Source organism: Papio anubis, chromosome 20, assembly GCF_008728515.1.
Source record: "Papio anubis isolate 15944 chromosome 20, Panubis1.0, whole genome shotgun sequence".
Classification (NCBI taxonomy): Eukaryota; Metazoa; Chordata; class Mammalia; order Primates; family Cercopithecidae; genus Papio; species Papio anubis.
Window position 1 is genome coordinate 7,304,818 of NC_044995.1, and position 24,849 is coordinate 7,329,666.

At 44.7% G+C, this 24,849-nt stretch overlaps 1 protein-coding gene and 2 pseudogenes across 5 annotated transcripts in view; all 3 read right to left on the bottom strand.

The window, feature by feature from the left end:
- The window catches only part of ZNF83 (zinc finger protein 83), a 57,614-nt gene that overhangs the window by 14,056 nt on the left and 18,709 nt on the right, over positions 1–24,849 (bottom strand). For 2 of the 4 annotated variants that reach the window (XR_004180429.1, XM_031660198.1), the window contains exon 3: positions 6,205–6,292. Coding sequence is in view for 3 of the 4 variants with exons in the window: in XM_031660198.1 (XP_031516058.1) it covers positions 6,205–6,219 (15 nt within the window). In the remaining variant the exon portion in view is untranslated. The other 2 variants (XM_009195169.4, XM_031660199.1) reach the window with 2 other exon arrangements.
- LOC101006630 lies at positions 3,413–5,398 on the bottom strand (annotated as a pseudogene). The gene has a single exon (XR_641074.4). The product of XR_641074.4 is annotated as a Golgi apparatus membrane protein TVP23 homolog B pseudogene (transcript).
- Positions 22,505–23,642, bottom strand: LOC103880173 (annotated as a pseudogene).

Below are 24,849 nucleotides of genomic sequence, written 5' to 3' on the forward strand. Positions count from 1 at the left end.
TCGCAAAGCTTGGGTTGGGATTTGAGAGATCAGCCGGACACAGTTGGCAGGGACAGCATGAGTGTTTTCATGAAGAATTATGTCAAGGTAGGTAATGGATGGGGAAGAAATTTGAGCTTTGGAGGGGGATACCTGATATCCTTTGGAAAATAAATGTTGAAGGAGCAGGACGGTATCTTGCTGCAAAGATACTCCCAAAGATACTCCCCTCATATTTGGACTCCCCACAACACAAGTTACTATTCTTGTGGCTGCTCCATTATGCATCTCTCGGTAAAGACCCACTGGAATTCCCTTGGGTAACCTTTCACCTTCTCTATGCTCCTTCACTCTTCATCTCCAAAGCCCAACTACACATATCACTGAAACAATTGGGGCCTTCCAGCTCTGTATTACAGATAAGCCCTCTATCAATACTGGCAAACTTAAAAACATTAGCAGTTACTATTGCTTAGGAGAACATTTACCCTGTATTTCACTCCATCCTTGGCTACCTTCCCCTTCCTCTTCAGACTCTCCTCCCAGGGCCTCTTGTTTACTTATACCCAGCCCCATAAATAACAGTGAAATGTTGCTCGTAGACACTTGACACTTTCTCAAACACCAAGAAAATCGAACCTCCCCCTCTATACAATTACCCCATCAGTCCCCATTACAACCTCTGATGGCTGCCGCCCTAGCTGCATCCCTAGGAGTCTGGGTACAAGACACCTCTTTTAGTACTTCTCATCTTTTCACTTTGTATTTCCAATTTTGCATTGCACAAGACCCCTTCTCCTGTGGCTCCTCCACTTACATGTGTCTACCTGCTAATTGGACAGGTACACTCGTTTTTCTTATTCCCAAAATTCAATTTGCAAATGGGACTGAACAACTTCCTGTCCTGCTCATGACACCAACCAGACAAAAAAACAGTTATTCCTCTAATCCCTCTACTTGTAGGGTTAGGGCTTTCTGCTTCCACTATTGCCCTTGGAGCTGGAATGGCAGGCGTTTCAACTTCTGTCACGACCTTCCATAGCCTTTCAAATGACATTTCTACTAGCATTACAGATATATCACAAACTTATCAGTCCTTCAGGCCAAGTCAACTCTTAGCCGCAGTTGTCCTCCAAAATCGCTGAGGCCTCGACTTACTGCTGAAAAAGGAGGACTCCGTATATTTTTAAATGAAGAGTATTGTTTTCACCTAAATCAGTCTGGCCTGGTATATGACAACATAAAAAAACTCAAGGATAGAGTCCAAAAACTTGCCAACCACGCAAATAATTACTCTGGACCCACCTGGACACTTTCAGAGTGTCTTGGCTGCTCCCTATTCTTAGTCCCCTGGTACCTGTTTTTCTCCTTGTCTTATTCAGGCCTTGTGTCTTCCATTTCATTTCTCAATTCATTCAAAACCACATTCAGACCATCACCAATCATTTTATACAACAAATGCTACTTTTAACAACCCCACAGTACCATCCTCTGCACCAAGATCTCCCCACAGCCTAAATCTCTATTCCTTGTAACTCATAAAATTTTCCTTAAGGTGCCCATGCAGCCCCTAATCCCACTTGAAGCAACCCTGAGAAACATCACCCATTATCTCTCCATACCACCCCCCAAAATTTTTGCCACCCCAACACCTCACCACTGTTTTATTTTTCTTATTAATATAAGAGGAATGTAAGGCCTCTGAGCCCAAGACTGCATGTATACGTCCAGATGGTCTGAGGCAACCAAAAAGTACAAACGTGAAACAGCCAGCTCCCGTCTTAACTGATTGACCAACCTTACGACATCCCATGACTTGTTCCTGCCTTGCCACAACTGATCGATCGACTGACCTCGAGACCTTCTTCTAGACAATGAGTCTTATGATCTCCCACCATGCACCGTGACCCCCTTCTCTGCTGATAATAGGTAACCACCTTTAACTGTAACTTTCCACTACTTACCCCAGTCCTATAAAACTGCCCTACCCCTATATCTCCCTTTGTTGACTTCTTTTTCGGACTCAGTCCGCCTGCACCCAGGTGAAATAAACAGTCTTGTTGCTCACACAAAACCTGTTTGGTGGTCACTTCACACGGACAAGTGTGACACTGCAGTCTGCTTAAGGGTGGAGGGTGGGAGGAAGGAGAGGCGCAAAAAAAAAAAAAAAAAAAAACTGTTTGGGGCTGGGCATGGTGGCTCACGCCTGTAATCCTAGCTACTTAGGAGGCTGAAGCAGGAGAATCCCTTGAACTTAGGTGGTAGGTGGAAGTTGCAATGAGCTGAGATCATGCCAGTATACTCTGGCCTGAGCAAGAAGAGCAAAACTCAGTCTCAAAAAACTACATAAAATATTGAGTACTGGGCTTAATGCCAAAGTGATGAAATATTCTGTACAACAAAACCCCAATGACACGAGTTTACCTGTGTAACAAACCTTCACATGTAGCGCCAAACCTAAAGTTAAAAAATGAATTCTTAAAAAATTTACTGCTGATTTTTTTCTGAAGTCTTATAACGATGCAGAAATACACATATACGAGACTTGCTCTGACACATGGCACAGAATTGACAGTAGCGGCTCCCCAGTGAGGTTGGAAAGAGGGTGGAGGATGTGACAGAGAAAGGAGATGCTTTGTGGCCAAGGGACTTAGATGCAGCTTTGCTTAGTTTTACCACAAAACAAATATATTCATTGGCCAGGTGTGGTAGATCATGCCTGTAATCCCAGCACTTTGGGAGGCCTAAGGCAGGCGGATCACCTGAGGTCGGGAGTTCGAGACCAGCCTGGCCAACATGGAGAAACCTCATCTCTTCTAAAAATACAAAATTAGCCGGGCATGGTGACGCATGCCTGTAGTACCAGCTACTCAGGAGGCTGAGGAAGGAGAATCACTTCAATCCAAAAGGTGGAGGTTGCGGTGAGCAAAGATCACGCCATTGCACTCCAGACTGGGCAACAAGAGTAAAACGCTCTCAAAATAAATAAATAACAAATACATACATCATGTGATGTTTAAGTGTAAACGTATATATTTACTAATAATTGGTGGGGCTGGGCACCGTGGCTCATGCCTGTAATCCCAGCACTATAGGAGGCTGAGGCGGAAGGATCACCTGAGGTCAGGAATTCGAGACCAGCCTGGCCAACATGATGAAACCCCGTGTCTACTAAAAGTACAAAAAGATTAGACAGGTGTGGTGGCACATGCCTGTAATCTCAGGTACTCGGGAGGCTGAGGCAGGAGAATCACTTGAACTTGGAAGGTAGAGGTTGCAGTAAGCCAAGATCATGCCACTGTACCCCAGCCTGGGTGACAGAGCAAGAATCCATCTCAAAACAATAATAATAATAATAACAGGTGGAATGAGAATATGGCTCAATCGTCTAGGATATGAAAGTACTTCTCCCATTGTTGAGAAAAACTGTAACTTTTTTTTTCCTTGTAAACAGTAGAATTTTATACAAATATAAAGTTTTGCACCTTCAAAGTTATCACTCCAATAAGACACTTATTCAATTAAACAAATAATCTTAAAAACTATTTTAACAATGTACGAATATATTCACAACATAACCTGCTGATTAAGACTTCAACAAAGTTTATAATACCTATAACAGAATTTACAAATGCCTATAATAGTTTCTGGATTGGTTTACAGTTACACAGAATGCTTTAAGAAATACCATTAATACAAATGCATAATTTACAATATCCCCATTATAGCAAGAAAAAAATAGATTCAGAAAATAAAATATCTTTTAGGCATTTATTATGCCAAGTATGTAAATGATTATTCTCATTATGACATGAGAATAATGCTCTTCTAGTGGTAAAAGATCTATTAGCTCAAGGTCCACTGAAAAGCTTTCAATCTAGCTGTCCTTTCTGTAAAATAAATAGAACAGCAGCAATCTCTGGGTATTCCTTAAACAAACTATGATGATTCCATTTATATTAACTGGGCCTTAAGTAAATGACTTCTTCCAAATAAAAATAAAATTTTAGAAAATAATTAATACCACTGGCCCTAATTGTTTTCACTTGCTTGCATATGTCTAAGAAATTTCCCCATGAAGTACAAATTGAAAACTAACAATAATTTCTAACTTATACATAAGCCAAAGTGCTCACTCTTACCATGGAAGCAAAATTTGCTCCTGAAAATAGTCTACAGAAATAATATGGAAACACATAGAACTTTGAGACAGACTAAGAACATCCTCCTATGTTTTATGGATCAAAATGCAAAGGTCTCCATTACCTATGTAAATGACCACTTTCATTAACTTGGGATATACTGATATTACACGGCTGTGTGCATACCTATGGAACACGTGCACACCTACACCACAGAATAAATCCTGACAATGTTTCTAGTGCCAACATATACTTTCTAGCCCCAAATGCTGGAAAACAAATAAAAACTTAATATGAAAACTACTTTTCCTTTTTATAAATCAAGTTTTTAAGTGGAAAAACAGAGCCAACACTCCTCGTTGCAACATGGACTAAGCTCTAAAAGGTTCAGAGTCAAGAATCTCTTCAGTTGTTCCCCAATGTAACAAAGCACGTAAGTTTTCTCTATTCAGGAAGTCTGATCATCTCCAGTGTTTTGTCGTAAGAACTGCTTTCCAAAATGTGAAGTAGCCATGCTGGTTAAATTCTTTCTGCTGCCCACCTTACACCCGATGTAACCATACAGGTTGGCACCTTGTAGCACCACACCCATGATAACCACCGCCAACCACTCTACTCTGAAGGAGAAGAGTGCACTAAAGGCAAATATCACCCACAGCACTGGACAGGTAATAAGTCCCAACCAAAAGATTCTCGATTCAGCCTCTGACACAGTTTTATTCTCTTGAGAGGACTCCTTTCTAGATTCAAATACCCAGTGGCTCTTTCCATCTTCAGCAATGTGATTCCACCAACGTAGGCCAACCATGAGTCTACCTACGACATTCTTCACTGCCCAAAAGTCACACGACAAGATAATTGTCACCATACAGGTAATAAAGCTGCTGCTGAGGAACTCACAGAGCAGACAGACGACCATTGCACTGACTCGAAAGAACAAGTGGAAAAATGATGCTACTGGATGTCTGATTTTGGATTTTCTTGGTCTATTAGTCGTTTCCTCTTCTGCATCAAACAGTGAAACATCTTCAGTGTCATCATTACTATCCTGCTGCAACATGGCGGCCCCAACTGTAACTATTTTTACCGAAAACACCTGTTTCACAAGCCTCTCCACAGTAACACCACAATCTCCAAGAGCTTAGTGTGCTAACAATGGTTTAAAGAATCTCTAGCGGGCCAGGTGTGGTGGCTCACGCCTGTAATCCCAGCTCCTTGGGAGGCCGAGGCGTGAGGATCACAAGGTCAGGAGATCGACACCATCCTGGCTAATAGAGTGAAACCCCGTCTCTACTAAATACAGAAAAAAAAAAAAATTAGCCGGGCATGGTGGCAGGTGCCTGTAGTCCCAGCTACTTGGGAGGCTGAGGCAGGAGAATGGCGTGAACCCGGGAGGCAGAAGTTGCAGTGAGCCAAGATCGCACCATTGCACTCCAGCCTGGGCAACAGAGATTCTGCCTCAAAAAAAAAAAAAAAAAAAAAATCTCTAGTTATTATTTAGGTTGATTTCATATTCTTAAAATAATGATGGAATAAAACACCTTGTATCATTCATGTCTGTGTATGAACTTTCCATTCTAATTAGTAAGATTTTTCGAGTCAGGAACACAGTAACTCACTCAATTACCTAAAAATGTAGTATAAAATCAGGGAGAAAAGATTTCCCCTTGTTGGTCTCCTTTTCTAGAATTTACCACATACTTTGTGCCCATTAATAGATGACTTCCATTGGCAGCTGCTCTAATCCTGATCCACAGAGAGCTGACAGTGCATCCAGATGTGGCCCCTGAACAATCCCTGCTGCCCAACAGCCCTGACGCCACGGGACCCTCACCCCGTCTCCATCCATGTCTGGTGTGAGCCCTTCCCAGGACCATGCCCGGTGCCGCCTCTTCCCAAGATCATGTCACTGGGTCACGAGAGATGGAATCTAAGTGAGATGAGAGGGACTGAGGGAAGGCATGGGTGAGGGTGAGCAAACCTGTCAGGCAGGACGCTTCAGACTCAGAGAAGATTCCCAACTCCAAGGCCCAGCGTTTCTGAAAGGAAGGAGACAGAACAATCCACCGAAATATCATCTCACCTGAGGAAGAGCCATGCCTGACTCCTCTGCTTTCCTCTTCCTCTTCTGGGTTTCTTCCTCATGGACCAAGAGTCTTTAGAAGTCAGTCCTGAATGTTAAAAATACGTTGTTTATTGCTCAGAATCAACACACCCCGTCCCTGTAACACAACCACACATATAAAGGAGACCCCACACTGAGGAAATATGGTCCCCTGTGCTGCCCACTGCCCCAGAGACAATAAACTCCTACAGGAAAACTCCCGCACCCTCCTGGAGAAGTCCACACACCCTGCAGCAGTGGGGAGCTTGGCTGAAATGAGCACCTCTTCAGGGCACAGACGCAGCCCTGACCAAATGCCATGCAGAGGCTTGGTGCAGTGGCTCGTGCCTGTCATTCCAGCGCTCTGGGATGCCAAGGCGGGTGGATCGTTTAATCTCAGGGGTTTGAGATCAGCCTGGGCAACACGGTGAAACCCCATCTTTACCAAAAATACAAAAAAAAAAAAACGTAGTCAGGCATGACGGTGCATGTCTGTGTGTCTATGGTCCCAGCTACTTTGGAAGCTGAGGTGGGAGAACTGCTTAAGCTCAGGAGTTCGAGACCAGCATGCCAACATGTTGAAACACTCTGTCTACTAAAAATACAAAAATTGGGCTGGCCGCAGTGGCTCATGCCTGTAATACTGGCACTCTGAAAGGTCAAGGTGGGCAGATTGCTTGACGTCAGGAGTTCGAGAGCAGCCTGGCCAACATGGTGAAACCCCGTCTCAACTAAAAATACAAAAAGCAGCTGGGCTTGGTGGGCGTCTGTAATCCCAGCTACTTGGGAGGCTGAGGCAAGAGAATCCCGAGAATCTGGGAATCTGAGATTGTGGTGAGCCAAAATCACGCCACTGCACTTCAGCCGTTCCCAGGCTGGTAAATTCCATCTAAAACAAACAAACAAGCAAAAAATCAAAAAACTATGTAGACCAGGTTCGGTGGCTCTTTCCTATAATCTCAGTACTCTGGGCAGCCAAGGCAGGAGGATACTTTGGGCCCAGGACTTTGAGACCAGCCTGGGAACACAGTGAAACCTCGTTTCTACCAAAAAACAAACAAGCAAAAAACAATGATGGGCTTTTTGGTGGCTCATGACTGTGGTCCCAGCTACTCAAGAAGCTGAGGTAGGATTACTTGAGCCCAGGAGGACCAGGCTGCAGTTAGAGATCATGCCACTGCACTCCAGCCTAGGCAATTGGCCAGACCCTGTCTCTTAATATTAGTTAATTAATTAAGTTAAAAATTATGTGACAACAGAAATGAATTTTTTTCCCACTTCACTGCCCCACTCCCTACCCCACTCTGGGAAAAGGGAACAGAGTGACTCAGAAGTGAATAAGTCGCTCCACTCTGGCTGAATAGGGATTCCAAGTGGAAGCTAACCTCTGAGGCCAAGATTTATAGAATGTACATATCTTATAGATAGGATTCTTAAAACTCTCAATCTCATCTGTATAATTTAAGCAAGTTTTAAGTTACTAGATTATATACAAAGAAGTCAACATGTCACAACTAATCGTATCCAATGAGCGCACCCACTCATCTAAACCCAAAGTCCCCCACCCCTTTTTTTTCTTTTGAGACAGGTCTTCCTCTATTGACCAGGCTGGAGTGCAGTGACATGCTCTCGCCTCACTGCAGCCTGGAAATCCTGGGCTCAAGTGATTCTTCTGTCTCTGCCTTCAGAGTACCTAGGACTACAGGTGCGTACCCTCATGCCGTTAATTTTTTTTTTTTTTTTTTTTTGCGGAGATGGGGGCGTCTCACTATGTGGACCAAGCTGGACTTGAACTCCTGGACTCAAGCAATCTTCTTGCCTCAGTCTCCTAAAGTGCTGGTATTACAGGCATTAGCCACTGCGCCCAGCCCCTCTTTCTTCATTACTATGCTTCCCTTTCTAATTCTGTACCTATCTCTCTCCCCTTCTCTCTCTAGCTCTTGTTTTCTTTAATTTCCCTGGGATTCTGCTCATTTTGTACCCCTCTCCTCTTCTGCTGTTTATCCCCTTCTTCCCTCCATTCCTTCTCTTCCACCTCTTCTACTCCATCCTCGCAACTTACCTAACTTCTTGCTGCTCCTTCTCCCCAATCGTTCGATCATCCTCAATCTTGATATATTTCCGTCTCTTCTCCCATCTCTGTACCTCCTCTGCTCTCCCTGTCAAATTCTCTCTTCGCTGTTATATCTCCCTGTCCCCACTCTCTGGAACCCCATTCCTCAGGTATCCTCGCTGCTGTGGTTCTCCTTCTGTTCTCCTTGCCACCAGCACCACTCTGCTCTGTCTGCCCTGGCTCCAAATCCCTCCCCTCCCTCACTCTGATGAGCCTCCCTCTTTGCTGCCCTTCTCCCTACATTGCTGTCCTTCATCTCTCTGCACATCTAGCTTTGCTCTACATTTCTCCAGTTGCTTTTCTCCTCCTGCTTTCTTATCGTTTTCTTTTCACTTTTGCTGTCTCCGGGCAAATCCCTCACCCATCCTCTACTTTGCCATCTGTTATGGTCTTTCTCATTCTTCTTTTGTCTGTCTCAGGTTTTCTACTGCTCTGTCTCCTGAAGCCCTTGACCCACACAATCACAGGAGGGTTTGGAGTAGGAAGCCTGCATCCCGGGGGAGCGCATTTTCCAGTGGCTGGAGCTGGGCAGACAAGAACACCCCATATCACAGGACAGGCCCCGGGAACCTCCCCAACGCGGTCTCAGGGGAAGCGGTGACTGCAGAGGGGAGACCTGGGGAACTGCAGGGCCCGGCACGAGGAGGGAGGTGGGGGCGTCTTAAGACAAGGGTGGGGGTCTGCAGGATTCCAGGACCAGGCAGAGGACGCGGCCTCCGTGGGACTGAGGTCCCTGCGCTACGCTCCAGTGGCCTACCAAGGCGAGGGTGGGAGGCGCCTAGGGAGGGAATTCAGCTCCCCGGTGAGGACTTTAAAAAGCGCGGGGCGGGAGGAGTCAGAAAATGGTTTTGAGCAGGAAAACTACGCGACAGGAAGTGTAACATTGCCCTATAGCAGAAAGACCGGGGCCGGCCCAGCCTCAGGGCGACTTTAAACCCAAAACGAAGCGATATCCGGACTCTCACGGGGACGTCTCAATTTGTCCTGGGTGAAGGAAGAAGGGCGAGAATTTCCAGGTCTGTAGGGACCCCACGTTTCAGGTATAGAAGCGCAGGGGACCTGGTAAGCCCAGACTTAATACAAGAGCGAAACTCACCGCCACGGTGTGACCTTCACTCCACCAAACCCGCTTCCGGGTTTGCGCGAATCTGCGCACGCAGTACGGAAGCCAGGTCTGGGCGGGGGCCGGGAGGAGGTGGGCGGGGCCTTGAGGAGTAGGGGCAGGGCGGAAGGCGGAGAGACTTTCCTCTTTAGAACCGGCAGAGGGCGGGGCCAGGGCGGGACCTGTGCCTCTCTCAGCCTTGTTCTCAGCGCATCTGTTTTTCGGGTTTTGGAGGCCAGACCGACCAGGAAGGCTGAGGCATGATTCAAAAGCCCTGGAATTGTCTGGAACGAAGATGCAAACTAGAATGGGAAATGCAAAGCCCTGCCTGGGCGAAAAGTACGATTTCATGCTGACGGCCCACAGAACCAAATAGAAATCCTCTCCCGGCCGGGCGCGGTGGCTCAAGCCTGTAATCCCAGCACTTTGGGAGGCCGAGACGGGTGGATCACGAGGTCAGGAGATCAAGACCATCCTGGCGAACACGGTGAAACCCCGTCTCTACTAAAAAATACAAAAAACTAGCCGGGCGAGATGGCGGGCGCCTGTAGTCCCAGCTACTCGGGAGGCTGAGGCAGGAGAATGGCGTGAACCCGGGAGGTGGAGCTTGCAGTGAGCTGAGATCCGGCCACTGCACTCCAGCCTGGGCGGCAGAGCGAGACTCCGTCTCAAAAAAAAAAAAAAAAGAAATCCTCTCCCTTTCTATTCTCTCACTTGGGAGAGAGTCCACCCTGTGCTTAGCTTCAGAGACTCAGGTCACTGCATGAGATGCAGGATGGAGTGCTCAGGCCAAGGAGAGGTGAGGTCACCACCTGCGGCTTAGACACAGCAGGGATGCGGGCGCGGGAGTGGGAGCCTGAGGTCCCAGCTATTCAGGAAGCAGCGGAGGGAGGATCGCTGAGCCTGGGAGTCCAGGCCAGCCTGGGCGACAAAGGCTGGCCTGGACTCCTCGACAAACACCCCCTCCCGCAGGGCTCCCTTCCTCGTCTCTCTCTTTCTCTTGCTTTTTTTATAATAGCATTTTTGATGCTGTTACATAGGGATCCAACATTATTCTTTTCCACGTGGATATCTAGTTAGTTGTCCCAGCGTATTTGTGTAAGAGATCTATTACTTTTTTTTTTTTTTTTTTTGAGATGAAGTTTTGCTCTACTTGCCCAGGCTGGAGAGCATTGGCGCGATCTCGGCTCACCGCAACCTCCTGGGTTCAAGCGATTCTCAAGCCTCAAACTCCCAAGTAGCTGGGATTACAGGAACGTGCCACCATGCCCTGCTAATTTTGTATTTTTAGTAGAGACGGGATTTCTCCATGTTGGTCAGGTTGGTCTCAAACTTCCGACCTCAAATGATCTGCCCGCCTCGGCCTCTCAAAGTGCTGGGATTACAGGCGTGAGCCACCACTCCTGGCTTATTTTCTTTTTTATATTTACTTTTCTCTATTCTTGAGACACAGTTTTCTCTGTTGGCCAAGCTGGAATGCAGTGGCGAGATCTGGGCTCACTGCAACCCCTGTCTCCTGGGTTGAAGCGATTCTCCTGTCTCAGCCTCTGGTGTAGCTGACATTACAGGCGCGCGCAACCATGCCCAGCTAATTTTGTATTTTAAAAACCTCCTCTCTAATTTTTAGAGACGGGGTTTCACTATGTTGTCTAGGTTGGTCTCGAACTTCTGACTTCAAGTGATCTGCCTGCCTCAGCCTCTCAAAGTGCTGGGATTATAGTCATAAGCCACCATGCCTGGCCCCAAAAATATTCCTTATTTTACTCTTTAAATTTTGAGAAAATATAATGGAAAACAAAACAAAACAAAATCTTCTCCCAAATGAGAAGTCATCTTCACGACGATAATAGTGAGAGAAATAAAAACCACTTTATTAATAAATAAGCTTAAGCCAGAATATGATGGGAAAATAGAGACAAACAGCTGAGAGGTTGAAAAGAGACAAAGAAACTTCGCTATTCTATACAACCCGTTGAATACACGTTTTCAAGATAAACACTAATCAGCCCTCAGGGAAGAGGACTTAACAACACCCTTGGTCACACATAGTTCATCCTGGCTCACACCGGTAATGGAGGTGACTATCTGTGTCAACTAATTAGCTTCATCCAGAGGGAGGGGGAAAACCCCAACCCGTGCCTTTTTGACAAGTGTGAGTTTTACAACATAGCGACAGGTGCCCTCTCTGGTCAGGTGCCTGCAATCCAACAGAAACTGATGTCAGCAGTAAATAATAAAATTTAGAATATATGATTAAGTATTGAGTTTACGTGAACACAAAGCTTGAGGATAGCCACCTGGAAGCATCAACTCCAGATGAATGGGATCAGCGTTCCAAAGTAGAGACGTTAAGGTTTCACATACAGGGAAAGACAGAGAATCTTTAGCAGAATCATGACAGTTTTCATTCAAGACCAGCGCATAGGCTGCAGCAACTTGTTTGGTTACGGACTGATACAATTTGAGGAAGTCTACTTTATCACTCCATAAGAAGTAACAATGATTCCATGAGGTCTTAGCTCTGGGGCTGCTTAGTCTTCCTAATTATTGACAGGAAAACTCTTTTTTCTTTGAGAGGGAGTATTGCTCTGTCGCCCAGGAGTGTAATCTCAGCTCACTGCAACCTCCACCTCCTGGGTTCAAGCAGTTTTCCTGATTCTAATTGTCAGTCCCCTCTTCAACCAGCCCCCCACTCCACCCCTTTACGGAGGTCCCTGCCCCTCCCCACTACGCTGCCTCAGTCTGAGGGGAGCTCGCCCGCCCCGCCTCCAGGACTCTACCTGCTCATACAAGGCGCTTTACATTAAAACCATTTTCTGGCCGGGCGCGGTGGCTCAAGCCTGTACTCCCAGCATTTTGGGAGGCCGAGACGGGCGGATCACGAGGTCAGGAGATCGAGACCATCCTGGCTAACATGGTGAAACCCCGTCTCTACTAAAAAAAATACAAAAAACTAGCCGGGCGAGGTGGCGGGCGCCTGTAGTCCCAGCTACTCGGGAGGCTGAGGCAGGAGAATGGCGTAAACCCAGGAGGCGGAGCTTGCAGTGAGCTGAGATCCGGCCACTGCACTCCAGCCTGGGCCACAGAGCGAGACTCCGTCTCAAAAAAAACAAAAAAAAAACCCAAAAAAAAAACCATTTTCTACTTAAGAGGAAAAACGATTCAGCGTTCAGTACTGATGGCCCACTACAATATGTTGTTTTACCTTCGATTGTTTGAAACACTAACTTGAAACGGGCAGGAAAGGTCTATGATATTAGGGGTAATATCACGGCACATCAGAACCAATCCACCAATCAGAACCCGGAGGATTTAGTCCAGGCCGGCAAGAGGATGACGGTAGGCGACATCCGGGGCCCAACTGAGCCCAAACCCGACCCTTGCAGGCCCACGCCCTTCAGAACAACACCCCCTCCAGACCCCGCCCCCAAGATGACGATAACCCTCTGGTTCTGCCCTTTCCCGCTGTATGGCCTGACCCCAGGCAGCCTCCTCCCTCTTGCCCCGCCCCAGTCTTGTTCCAGGTATCGCCCCCACGCTCTAGCTCTCCTAGGTTCCTGCTTAACAATTTATATACTCATGTACCACAGAGTCCTAAGCACAAATATGGACGACACCAATTTCTGGTAATGTATCTGACTGAGCGTCTGCCTCAAGAACATAACAATAGCAATACTGAGTGAAATATTAGTAAGTTTCATGTATGTATATAATTGATCATTTATTATCTGCAGCTTTAAATTGGCTAAAATTACATAGCATGGGTTTTTATTTTAATCAAATATTAGAAATCTATCATTCACAAATGGAATCTCATCACACAAAGTTGAAGAGCATTTCCCTATGTTGAATAAATATGAAGTCGTCCAGAAATTGGAACTGATGGCCGGGCGCGGTGGCTCAAGCCTGTAATCCCAGCACTTTGGGAGGCCGAGGCGGGTGGATCACAAGGTCAGGAGATCGAGACTATCCTGGCTAACATGGTGAAACCCCGTCTCTACTAAAAATACAAAAAACTAGCCGGGCGCGGTAGCGGGCGCCTGTAGTCCCAGCTACTTGGGAGGCTGAGGCGGGAGAATGGCGTGAACCCGGGGGGCGGAGCTTGCAGTGAGCCGAGATCGCGCCACTGCACTCCAGCCTGGGAGACACAGTGAGACTCCGTCTCAAAAAAAAAAAAAAAAAAAAAAAAAAGAAATTGGAACTGATTTAGTGTTTTGCATTACACCTAGTTCTTTTCTTTTACTGTTTTTTGAGACGCAGTTTCTCTCTTGTTGCCCAGACTGGAGTGCAATGGCGGCATCTCGGTCATTCTGGAACTGATTTTGTGCTAGTCTTTTTTTTCTGTGTTCATGAGCTTGTGAACCAAAAGTATCTAACAGGTCTCAATTTAGAAATCTATTTTGCCAATGTTAAAAATGCACCCCGATAGCCTCAGGAGGTCCTGACGACGTGTGCCCAAGTGTTCAGGCTGTAACTTGATTTTACTCATTTTACAGAGACATGAGACATCAATCAGTACATAGAAGATGTACATTAATTCGGTCTGGAAAGGTGGAAAAACGAACTGGGGGCTTCCGGGTCACAGGTAGATAACAAATGATCACATTCTTTGAGTGACTGATCAGCCTTCCACTGAATACACAATTTATATATGAGAGGGAGTAGAAGATAGTCACTTATGCCTTAGTCTGGTTCAGTGGTTCTGAATTTTTACATAAATAGGACAGGTGAAGCAATCAGATAGGCATTTGTCTCAGGCATGCAGAGGGATGGGTTCTGTCCCACACTTGGGCAGATAAGCTATCAGTTTACCTTACCAAGGAGTAATTCAACAGAACTATTTTAGGGTGAAGATCTTGAGGTTCCCAGTTAGTGAGGGGAGTATTGTAGCTTTTCTCCTTCCTTCCTTCCTTCCTGTTTTTTGAGACAGTTTCACTCTTGCCCAAGCAGGAGTGCAGTGGCCCAATCTCTGCTCACCGCAACCTTCACCTCCTGGGTTCAAGTGATTCTCTTACCTCAGCCTCTTGAGTAGCTGGGATTACAGGCAGGCACCACCATGCCTGGCTAATTTGGTATTTTTAGTAAAGACGGGGTATCTCCGTGTTGGTCAGGCTGGTCTCAAACTCCCAACCTCAGGTGATCACCGCCCCAGCCTCTCTGTAACTGTTTTTTAAATACTTGTAGCTATCTTGTCTAGGAATAAAATGGGAGGCAGGTTTGTCTGACACAGTTCCCAGCTTGACTTTTCTCTTTGGCTTAGCAATTTTTATTTTTCTTTCACAAGCTTGTGACTGACATAATGCTTTGACACACTGATATTGCTTTATATAGATTTTTCCATAACAGTGAAGTCCAAGGGTCTATCATGAAGTGGGTTAGGAGAGACGAGAAGATTCCCAGGAGTCTCCTGGCCTCAAGCAACCATCCTACCTTAGTCTCCCAAAGTGCCAGGACCACAGGTGTGATCCACTGAACCCAGTGGAGTCTCCATCTCAAAAAATCCAAAAGCAGTTCACAAATTATGGATCTCTATGGAATTACATCATTTTACTTTATTTTTTTGAAATGAAAAGTCTCACATATTTATTGTTGAACCCAGCCAATGTATGCATTCATAACAGAGTCAGAGAGAAAAAATATATTAGCAATAAAAAATGTCCAACTCTCCAGATAGTGGTGACATTTTCAGTTTGATATGGTAACGTGATTGTGATGCTTAGACAGCATAAATATGTGTGCCATCTCATCTGCAATTCTTTATAGACCCATCTTGGTTCTTCTCCAATGTACCCTTTTAGAGTCGTACCTGATTTTATTACCAGTTTTCATCTGAATCCACTAGGGGAATCGGATGACTTTACTTTTGTTTCTTGGCCAGGAATCTCTTAATCCTGAAACTCTCTTGAGAGGACATGGTGAGAAGCAGAGTCAAGTGCACACTACGATGGTGAAGAAAAGAAAAGAAGGGGCTTGACATCTTTATTTATTTTTATTTATTTTTTGAGTCGGAGTATTGCTCTTGTTCCCCAGGCTGGAGTGCAATGGTGCCATCTTGGCTCACTGCAACCTCCACTTACAGGGTTCTAGCAATCCTCCTGCCTCAGCCTCCCAAGTAGCTGGGATTACAGGCACCCACCACCATACCCAGCTAATTTTTGTATTTGTAGTAGAGATGGAGTTTCACCATGTTAACCAGGCTGGTCTCAAACTCCTATTTTTTCAGCTGTTAGTTGTCAGTCCTCTTCATTACGGCACAAATAAGATTAATTTTTGTCTGTAAAACTGATGTGGATGGTCTGCCTGCCACTCCATGCATCACTTTCAACATTGTCTTGTACCAACTCAAAATGAGTTATCCATTTACAAACTGGTGATTTTTGGGGGGCATCATCACCATAACATTTTCATAAAGGATTAATGATTTAATTATTTCTCTACCCAAACTTTACCGTAAGTATTCTTCTTTTGAGACAGTGTCTTGTTCTGTCACTTACACTGGAGTGCAGTGGCATGATCACAGCTCACTGTAGCCTCGACCTCCCAAGCCCAAGCCATCGTCCCACCACAGACTCCACAGTAGTTGAGACTGCAGGCATATGCCATCACGCCCAGATAATTTTTAGATTTTTTTTGTAGAGAAGGGGGTTTTGCCATGTTGCCCATTCTGGTCTTGAATACCTGCGCTCACATGCCACACCTGTCTCGGTCTCTGAAAGTGCTGGTATTACAGGCCTGCCCCACTTCATCTGTTCTAATCAGAAAGTTGATGTTTTTTCTTGTTTCAATTTTAGCAGAATTTGTACTGCTTTGATATAGTCTCTTTTCAAACTCATGTCTTATCCTTCTGAGTGCCTCAAACTAGAGCCTGTTCAGACATGTTAAAACAGATTTGTATCGGTTCATTTGGGTGTAAAGGGTGTGAAATTTATGCACAATTTTCTCATAATATGTATTTTTCAATGAACTTCTTAAGGACCCCTTGTACAGGCAACTGTATTCAAGAGGATATAAAAAGGATTGTAGATATTCAAGTGCCACTTATTTCTGGGATGCAAGGATGGTTCAACATACTCAAGCAAATCAATGTGATATGCCACTTGAACAGAATGAAAGGTGAAAACCACATCATCTCAATAGATGGAGAAAAAGCATTTCACAAAATTCAACATCCAGTCATCATGGAAATCCAAAACAAAATAGAGAAGGAAATTTACCTCAACAATAGAAAGAGCATCCATGAAATGACCAATGCAGAAATAACCAAGCAGGGAAAATGGAATGCTTTTCCTGTAGAATTTCACATGATGCAAAAATGCTCTCACTCCTTCTACTCAATAAATATTGGCTGTCCTAGCCAGAACAATTAAATAGCAAAACGAATGAAACTCATCCAAATCAGAAAGAAGTAAAATTGTATTAGTTTGTAGATGATGTAATCTTCTGTGTAAAAAAATCATAAAGAGTCAACCAAAATACTACTGTAACTAATAAACACATTCGGTGTATTTACAGAATAAATTATCAGCATCAAAAATTAGTTGAATTTTGATACATTAATAAATAATTATAAAATAAAATTTAAAAACACTTTCATTTGCTAGAGATCTTAAAGTAAGAAATACTTAGGAATAAACGTAAAAAGGTGAGAACTTTGTACCTTTAAACCTATAAACATTCATCAAAATGATTAAAAACTTTATATAAAGAGAGATACAACACATATTGATGGATTGGAAAAATCAATACTGTTAAATAATTATTTAACCCAATGTGATTTAGATTCAACACAGTACCCATAATAATCCTTATCCGTTTTTGTCAAAGAAACAAAAAACAGGTTGGGAAAAGTGGCTCATGTTTGTCAGCCAGGCTGATCTCAAACTTCTGACCTCAAGTAATCTACCCGTCTTGGCCCCCTGAAGTGTTGGGATTACAGGCATGAGCCACCGCACCTGGCCCAGTCCTCTTAATAGAAACACTTATATGTCAATTAATGTTTGAATTCAATGTTAAGTCAACTCAAACTCAAGTCAATGCTGAATTGACTCTAATGTCAATTAATGCGTGATGGTTTGTTATACTCATTGCATTGGAACAATTATCTCCCAAATGAATTTTCTGATGTTCTGCAAGGAGGAACCACAGACTGAAGATCTTGCCACATTGATGACATTTTAAAATTTCTGTCCAGTATGAATTCTCTGATGTCTAATGAGGTGTGAACGTGAAGTAAAATCTTTGCCATAATCATCACACTTGTGAGGTTTCTCTCCTGTATGAATTCTCCTGTTTTGCATAAGATGAAGTTTGATTGAAAACCTTGCCACAATCATGACATTTGTAATGTTTCTCCCTCCCAGGGAGGGTGTAGAGGTGTCCCATACCTGTGGGTTAAGGTGGGGAGGATATGAGAGGAAGATGCGAAGGAGGCTTTGAACTGGGGGGAAAGGTGGCAATGAGGTGAGGCTGTAGCCGAGAAATAGTCAGGGAAGCAGATAATTTGGTTAAAATGTCTCGACCTAATAAGGAAACTGGGCATGTGGGCATAACTAAAAAGGAGTGCATAAAAGAATGTTGTCCAAGTTAGCACCAGAGTTGGGGAGTTTTAACGGGTTTAGAAGCCTGGCCATCAATACCCACAACAGGTATGGAGGCAACGGAAACAGGCACTTGAAAAGAAGGTAACATGGAGTGGGTAGCCTCCATATTGATTAAGAAGGGGATGGACTTACCCTCTACTGGGAGAGTTACCTGAAGTTCAGCATCCGTGATGGTCCAGGAGGCCTCCAAGGCAATATCAGGCAGCATTAGTCTTGAGCCACTAAGCCGAGCAGATCTGGGAAGGAGTCAGAGAGCCTTAGGCCAGAGCTCTAGGGGCTCTGGGAGTGGCTGCCAGGCAAGTTGGACAGTTCAATTTCCAGTGGGGTCCCACACAGATGGGACATGGCTTAGGAGGAATCCTGGGATGTGGGCGTTCCTTGGCCCCGTGGCCAGATTTTTGGCATTTGAAGCAAGATCCTGGGGGAGGAGGTCCTAGAGGAACACCTGGCTGCTGTAGTTCAGGTGTTTTGAAGTTGTGTGCTGGAGATGTGGCTGGGGTTTTTCCCACAGCGGAGGCAAATAATTGCAACTCTTCTCTATTATCATACACCTTGAAGGCAAGGTTAATTAAGTTCTGCTGTGGGGTTTGAAGGCCAGAATCTAATTTTCAGAGCTTTTTCTAATGTCAGGAGTGGATTGGGTAATAAAGTGTATATTGAGAATAAGACGGCCTTCTGGTCTCTCTGGGTCTAGGGCCGGAAAGCGTCTAAGTGTTGTTGCCAAACGGGCCATGAACTGGGCTGTTTTTATATTTAATGAAAAAGAGCCTAAATGCTAACTGATTTGGGAGAGGTCGGCTAAAGAAAAAGGAGCATTAACCTTGACTATGCCTTCAGCTCCAGCTACATCTGTAAGACGGTTAGAGAAAAAACTCTTTCCCGTTCATCTGGGGAGAGGGTAGAAGTTAAGATGACATTTAAGTCACTCCAGGTTAAATTGTAGGACAGAGTTAGATATTGGAATTCCTGTATATATTTAGTGGGGTCTGATGAGAAAGAGCCTAAATGCTGACTGATCTGAGAGAGGTCTGATAGAGAAAAAGGCACAGGTACCCTAAATATGCCTTCAGCTCCAACCACCTTTCTGAGGAAATTGTTGGGCAGGTTCAGGAGAGCGAGCTGCAGAATGAAACTGTAAGCCAGACCAGGTGTGAGGAGGGGAGGTGATAGAAGGATTATAGGGTGGAGGAGTGGAGGCTGAGGAAGAATTGGGACCTGGCTTGGCCTGGTGAGGAGCAGCCTGGAGGGGGGAAAGGTCAGATGGGTCCATAGAACAGGAGGATTCAAAGGACTCAGAGTTTGGAGTGGAGACTGAAGGAACAGGAGAGAAAGAAGAAAGATTTGGGATGAGTCACATTGGGAGCAGAGATTAGGAAGGGACTGATGTGTAAAAGAATGCCTGGACATCAGGCACCTCAGACCATCTGCCCATTTTACGACAAGAATTATCTAGATCTTATAGGATGGAGAAAGTAAAAGTGCCATTTTCTGGCTATTTAGAACAATTGTCGAGTTTGTATTGGGGTCAAGCGGTGTTGCAGAAGAAAGTAAGGCTTTTAGGTTCTAGGTCAGGTGTGAGTTGAAAAGGTTTTAAGTTCTTGAGAACACAGGCTAGGAGAAAGGAAGGAGGAATGGAGGGTGGAAGGTTGCCCAAACTGAAGGAGGCAAGCCCAGAAAAAAGAAAGGGTAGAGACATGGAGAGATGGGGGTGGAAGGTAGTTGCCCCCCAGGGGAGGTGTTGCTTGCCACCAAGGTGAAGGATCAAGGTAGGCTTCCCCACGGTGATCAGACAACTCTGAAATGTGGGTGAACAATCAGGCAGGTGTCCCCTCAGTGATTAAACACCAAGGGAAGACTGTCTTCCCGTGTCCGTGACCGGCGCTGCAGTTTTGGGTTCACGGATAAAACGCATCTCCTCTGTCTCTACCAGAAAAGGAAAGGAATTGAAATTAAGGGGAGAGATTGAAGGGTGGCACAGAAATTGAAAGGAGAAAGAGGTTGAAGGATAGTGAGAGAGGTTGGAGAAGAGAGTAAAAAGAGGCCGCTTACCCAATTTAACATTGGTGAGATGTTACTTGGGCTGGTTGGTCTGAGGACCTGAGGTTGTAGGTGGATCTCCTCATGGGGTGAGGGTGAGGATAGGGAGCTGGTCTCCCAAAGGAGTCCCCCTGTCCAGGGTTTTGTCACCAAATGTCATGCACATCCATGTGAAGAGAGTCCACCAAACAGGCTTTGTGTGAGAAACAAGGCTGTTGATTTCACCTGGGTGGTGCAGGCGGGCTGAGTCCGAGAAAGGAGTCAGCAAAGGGTGGTCGGGTTATCATTAGTTCTTAAAGGTTTGGGATAGGCGGTTGGGTTAGGAGCAATTTTTTGTGGGCAAGCAGTGGCTCTCACAAAGTACATTCTCAAGGGCAGGGAGAATATTACAAAGTACCCTTCTTAAGGGCGGGAGAATATCACAAAGTTCATTATCGCAAGGACAGGAAGGGTGTAATGTCATAAGGTCAATTGATCAGTCAGGGTGGGGCAGGAACAGATCATAGTGGTGGAATGTCACCTTTTGTGGTTCTTCAGTTGCTTCAGGCCATCTGGATGTATACATGCAGGTCACAGGGGATCTGACAGCTTAGCATGGGCTCAGAGGCCTGACAATGGGAGATAGAGGCAAACGGCTGAGAGGTTGAAAAGAGAGAAAGAAACTTCCCTGTTCTATACAACCCATTAAGTACATGTTTTCAACATAAACACTAATCAGTCCTCAGGGGAGAGGAACTGATAACACTCTTGGTCACACATAGTTCATCCTGGCTCTACTTGTTAACATAGTTGACCATCTGTGTCAGCTACTTAACTTCATCCAGAAGAAGGGAGAAAAACCTGAACCCATGTCTTTTTGGCAAGTGTGAGTTTTACAACATGGTGAAAGGTGACCTCTCTTGTGAGGCTCCTACAATACGACAGAAACTGATGTCAGAGGCCGGGTGCGGTGGCTCAAGCCTGTAATCCCAGCACTTTGGGAGGCCGAGGCGGGTGGATCACGAGGTCAGGAGATCGAGACTATCCTGGCTAACATGGTGAAACCCCGTCTCTACTAAAAATACAAAAAACTAGCCGGGCGTGGTGGCAGGCGCCTGTAGTCTCAGCTACTTGGGAGGCTGAGGCAGGAGAATGGCGTGAACCCGGGAGGCGGAGCTTGCAGTGAGCCGAGATCACGCCACTGCACTCCAGCCTGGGAGCGAGACTCCGTCTCAAAAAAAAAAAAAAAAAAAAAGAAACTGATGTCAGCAGTACATAATAAAATTTAAACTACATGATTAAGTATAGATCATTTGAACACATAGTTTGAAGAGAGCCACCTCGAAACGTCAACTCCAAATGAATGCGATCAGCATTCCCAAGTAGAGACGTTAAGGTTTCACAGACATAGGGAAAGCCAGAAAAGCTTTAGCAGAATCACCACATTTTCCATTCAAGACCAGTGCATAGGGTGCAGCAACCTGATTGGTTACAGATTGATACACTTCAAGGAAGGTACTTTATCACTCCAGAAGAAGGGACAACGATCAGAGGAGGTCTTTCTCTGGGACTGCTTAGTTTTCCTAACTACCTACAGGAAAACTCTTAGAAGTTGCGCCTGCATACCACTGGACTCAGGTTGAAGGACCACATTCCTCTCAAGGCTCAGAATTATTTAAAGGTCCATAGCTTTAAATTGGAAGTATTTAAGGTTTGAATTACTTAATTTCTTACTGAGATACAAATATTATCTTCCTTGTTGTTTGCCTTTCAAAGAGAGTTCCCAAGTCCTTCAGAAATACATCCCCGGGGCAGGCACGGTGGCTCATGCCTGTAACCTAACCATAGCACTTTGGGAGGCTGAGGCAGGCGGATTGCCCAAGTTCCGGAGTTCAAGACCAGTCTGGGTAACATGGTGAAACCTCATCTCTACTAAAATATGAAAAAATTATCCGGGCATGGCAACATGCTCCTATAGTTCCAGCTACTTGAAAGGCTGAGGCAGGAGAATTGCTTGAACCCGGGAGGTGGTTTACTTAAAGTAAGAAATACTTAGGAATAAAAGTAAAAAGATGAGAAGTTTCTACTTTGAAATCTACAAACATTCATCAAAATGATTAAATAGAGATACAACCCATATTGATGGACTGGAAAAAATTAATATTGTTAAATGATTATATAACCCAATGTGATTTAGATTCAACACAATACCCATGAAAATCCCTATCAGTTTTTGTTAAAGAAACAAAAAGCAAACTGGGAAAAGTGACTCACATCTGTTGGCCAGGCTGGTCTCAAACTCCTCACCTAAAGTGATTTACCCATCTTGGCCCCCCAAAGTGTTGACATTACAGGTGTGAGCCACCCTGCATGGCCCAATCCTCTTAACATAAACACTTTAATGTCAGTTAATGCTTGAACTCAATGTTAAGTCAACTCAAACTCAAGTCAGTGCTGAAATGACTCTATTGCCAATTAATGGTTGATGGTTTGTTATACTCATTGCATTTGGAACAATTATCTCAAAAATGAATTTTCTGATGTTCTGCAAGGAGTAACCTCAGATCTCAGACTGAAGACCTTGCCACACTGATGACATTTGTAAGATTTCTGTCCAGTATGCATTCTCTGATGTCTAATGAGGTGTGAACGTGAAGTAAAGGCTTTGCCACAATCATCACACTTGTGAGGTTTCTCTCCTGTATGAATTCTCTTATGTTTTGCATAAGATGAAGCTTGACTGAAGACCTTGCCACAATCATCACATTTGTAAGGTTTCTCTACTGTATGAGTTCACCAATGAACTGCAAGGTATGAAAGATGTCTGAAAAATTTGCCACATTTGTTACACTTGTAACATCTCACTTCATTATGGATTCTCCAATGATTTGCAGTGGTTGTAGCATTACTGAAGACTTTGTGACAATCATTACATTAGTAAAGTTTCCCTATACCATGGATTGCTTGATGGTGAATAAGTGTTGACTACCCACCAAAAGCTTTGCCACACTCATTACACTTGTACGGTTTCTCTCCAGTGTGAATTCTAGTATGTAGTGTCAGGTGTAAAATACTCCCAAAAGCCTTGTCACAAACCTTACATTTGTATGGTTTCTCTCCAGTGTGAATTATCCTATGTCTTTCAAGGTGTGATTTGGGACTGAAAACTTTGTCACATTCTTCACGTCTGTAAGGTTTCCCTCCAGTATGAAGTCTATGATGACGTGCAAGGTTTGATTGTTGATTAAAAACCTTGCCACATTCATTACACTTATAAGGTTTCTCTCCAGTATGAATTGCCTTATGAATTACAAGAGCTGAATTTTGACTGAAGGTCTTGCCACACTCATTATACTTGTAAGGTTTCTCACCAGTGTGACATTTATGATGGCATGCAAGGTATCGCTTCTGATGAAAGACCTTGCCACATACATCGCATTTATATTGTTTCTCTTCTAAGGGCATTATTTGGTGTTTCCTTAAGAATGAGCTACAGCCGGGCGCGGTGGCTCACCCCTGTAATCCCAGCACTTTGGGAGGCCGAGACGGGCGGATCACGAGGTCAGGAGATCAAGACCATCCTGGCTAACACGGTGAAACCCCGTCTCTACTAAAAAATACAAAAAACTAGCCAGGCGAGGTGGCGGGCGCCTGTAGTCCCAGCTACTCCAGAGGCTGAGGCAGGAGAATAGCGTGAACCCGGGAGGCGGAGCTTGCAGTGAGCTGAGATCCGGCCACTGCACTCCAGCCTGGGCGACAGAGCGAGACTCCGTCTCAAAAAAAAAAAAAAAAAAAAAAAAGAATGAGCTACAATTAGCGGCTTTGCCACTCTCATTACATTGGAAAGATTTCTCTCTCATGTGTACTTCCTGTTTTTGTGTGAGTAATGAAGAATGCAGGAAATTCTTCCCATACTTATTAGAAATATGTGTTTTGGGCCTACAATAAATTATTTGGGATGTTGAAACTGAGGAAGCATTGTTGATAGACTTCTCAATTTGATTATCAATTTTCTCTTCAGTCTGAAATATGTGCAGTTCAGGCAGATGTGAATGAAAGCTTGATTCAAGCTGGTCTTTAATAGGCTTGTTTCCAGCATGCCTTTGCTCATATCGGTCTGTACTCCCAGTCATCTTTTCTATTTTTGTCATTGGTGCTTCATGGCCATTTCTTCCATCTTCTTGACACTGAAACACAAAGTCATGAATATCTTTCTCAATTTCCTGGAAGCAAACATCTCCAATGTGATGACTTGCTTGTCTTTGCAATGTCCCTGTGTGGATCACTTCTGTATTGCCTTGCCCTGTTGAAGAGAACTTCTTCATCCTGCATTTGGAAGAGATAGCTACAAAATATAAACACCAATATGTTTCCAATTACAGATGGTAAATAATACTAAAATGTGTATATGACACACAAAAAAATACTTATTTTTAAACTTCCCGGCTGGGCGCGGTGGCTCACGCCTGTAATCCCAGCACTTTGGGAGGCCGAGGCGGGCGGATCACGAGGTCAGGAGATTGAGCCCATCCTGGCTAACACGGTGAAACCCCGTCTCTACTAAAAATGCAAAAAATTAGCCGGGCGAGGCGGCGGGCGCCTGTAGTCCCAGCTACTCGGGAGGCTGAGGCAGGAGAATGGCGTGAACCCGGGAGGCGGAGCTTGCAGTGAGCCGAGATCGCGCCACTGCACTCCAGCCTGGGCGACTAAGCGAGAGACTGTCTCAAAAAAAAAAAAAAAAAAAACAAACTTCCCAACATGATCTTCCAAGTTTAGGAACACAAAAGGAGTAA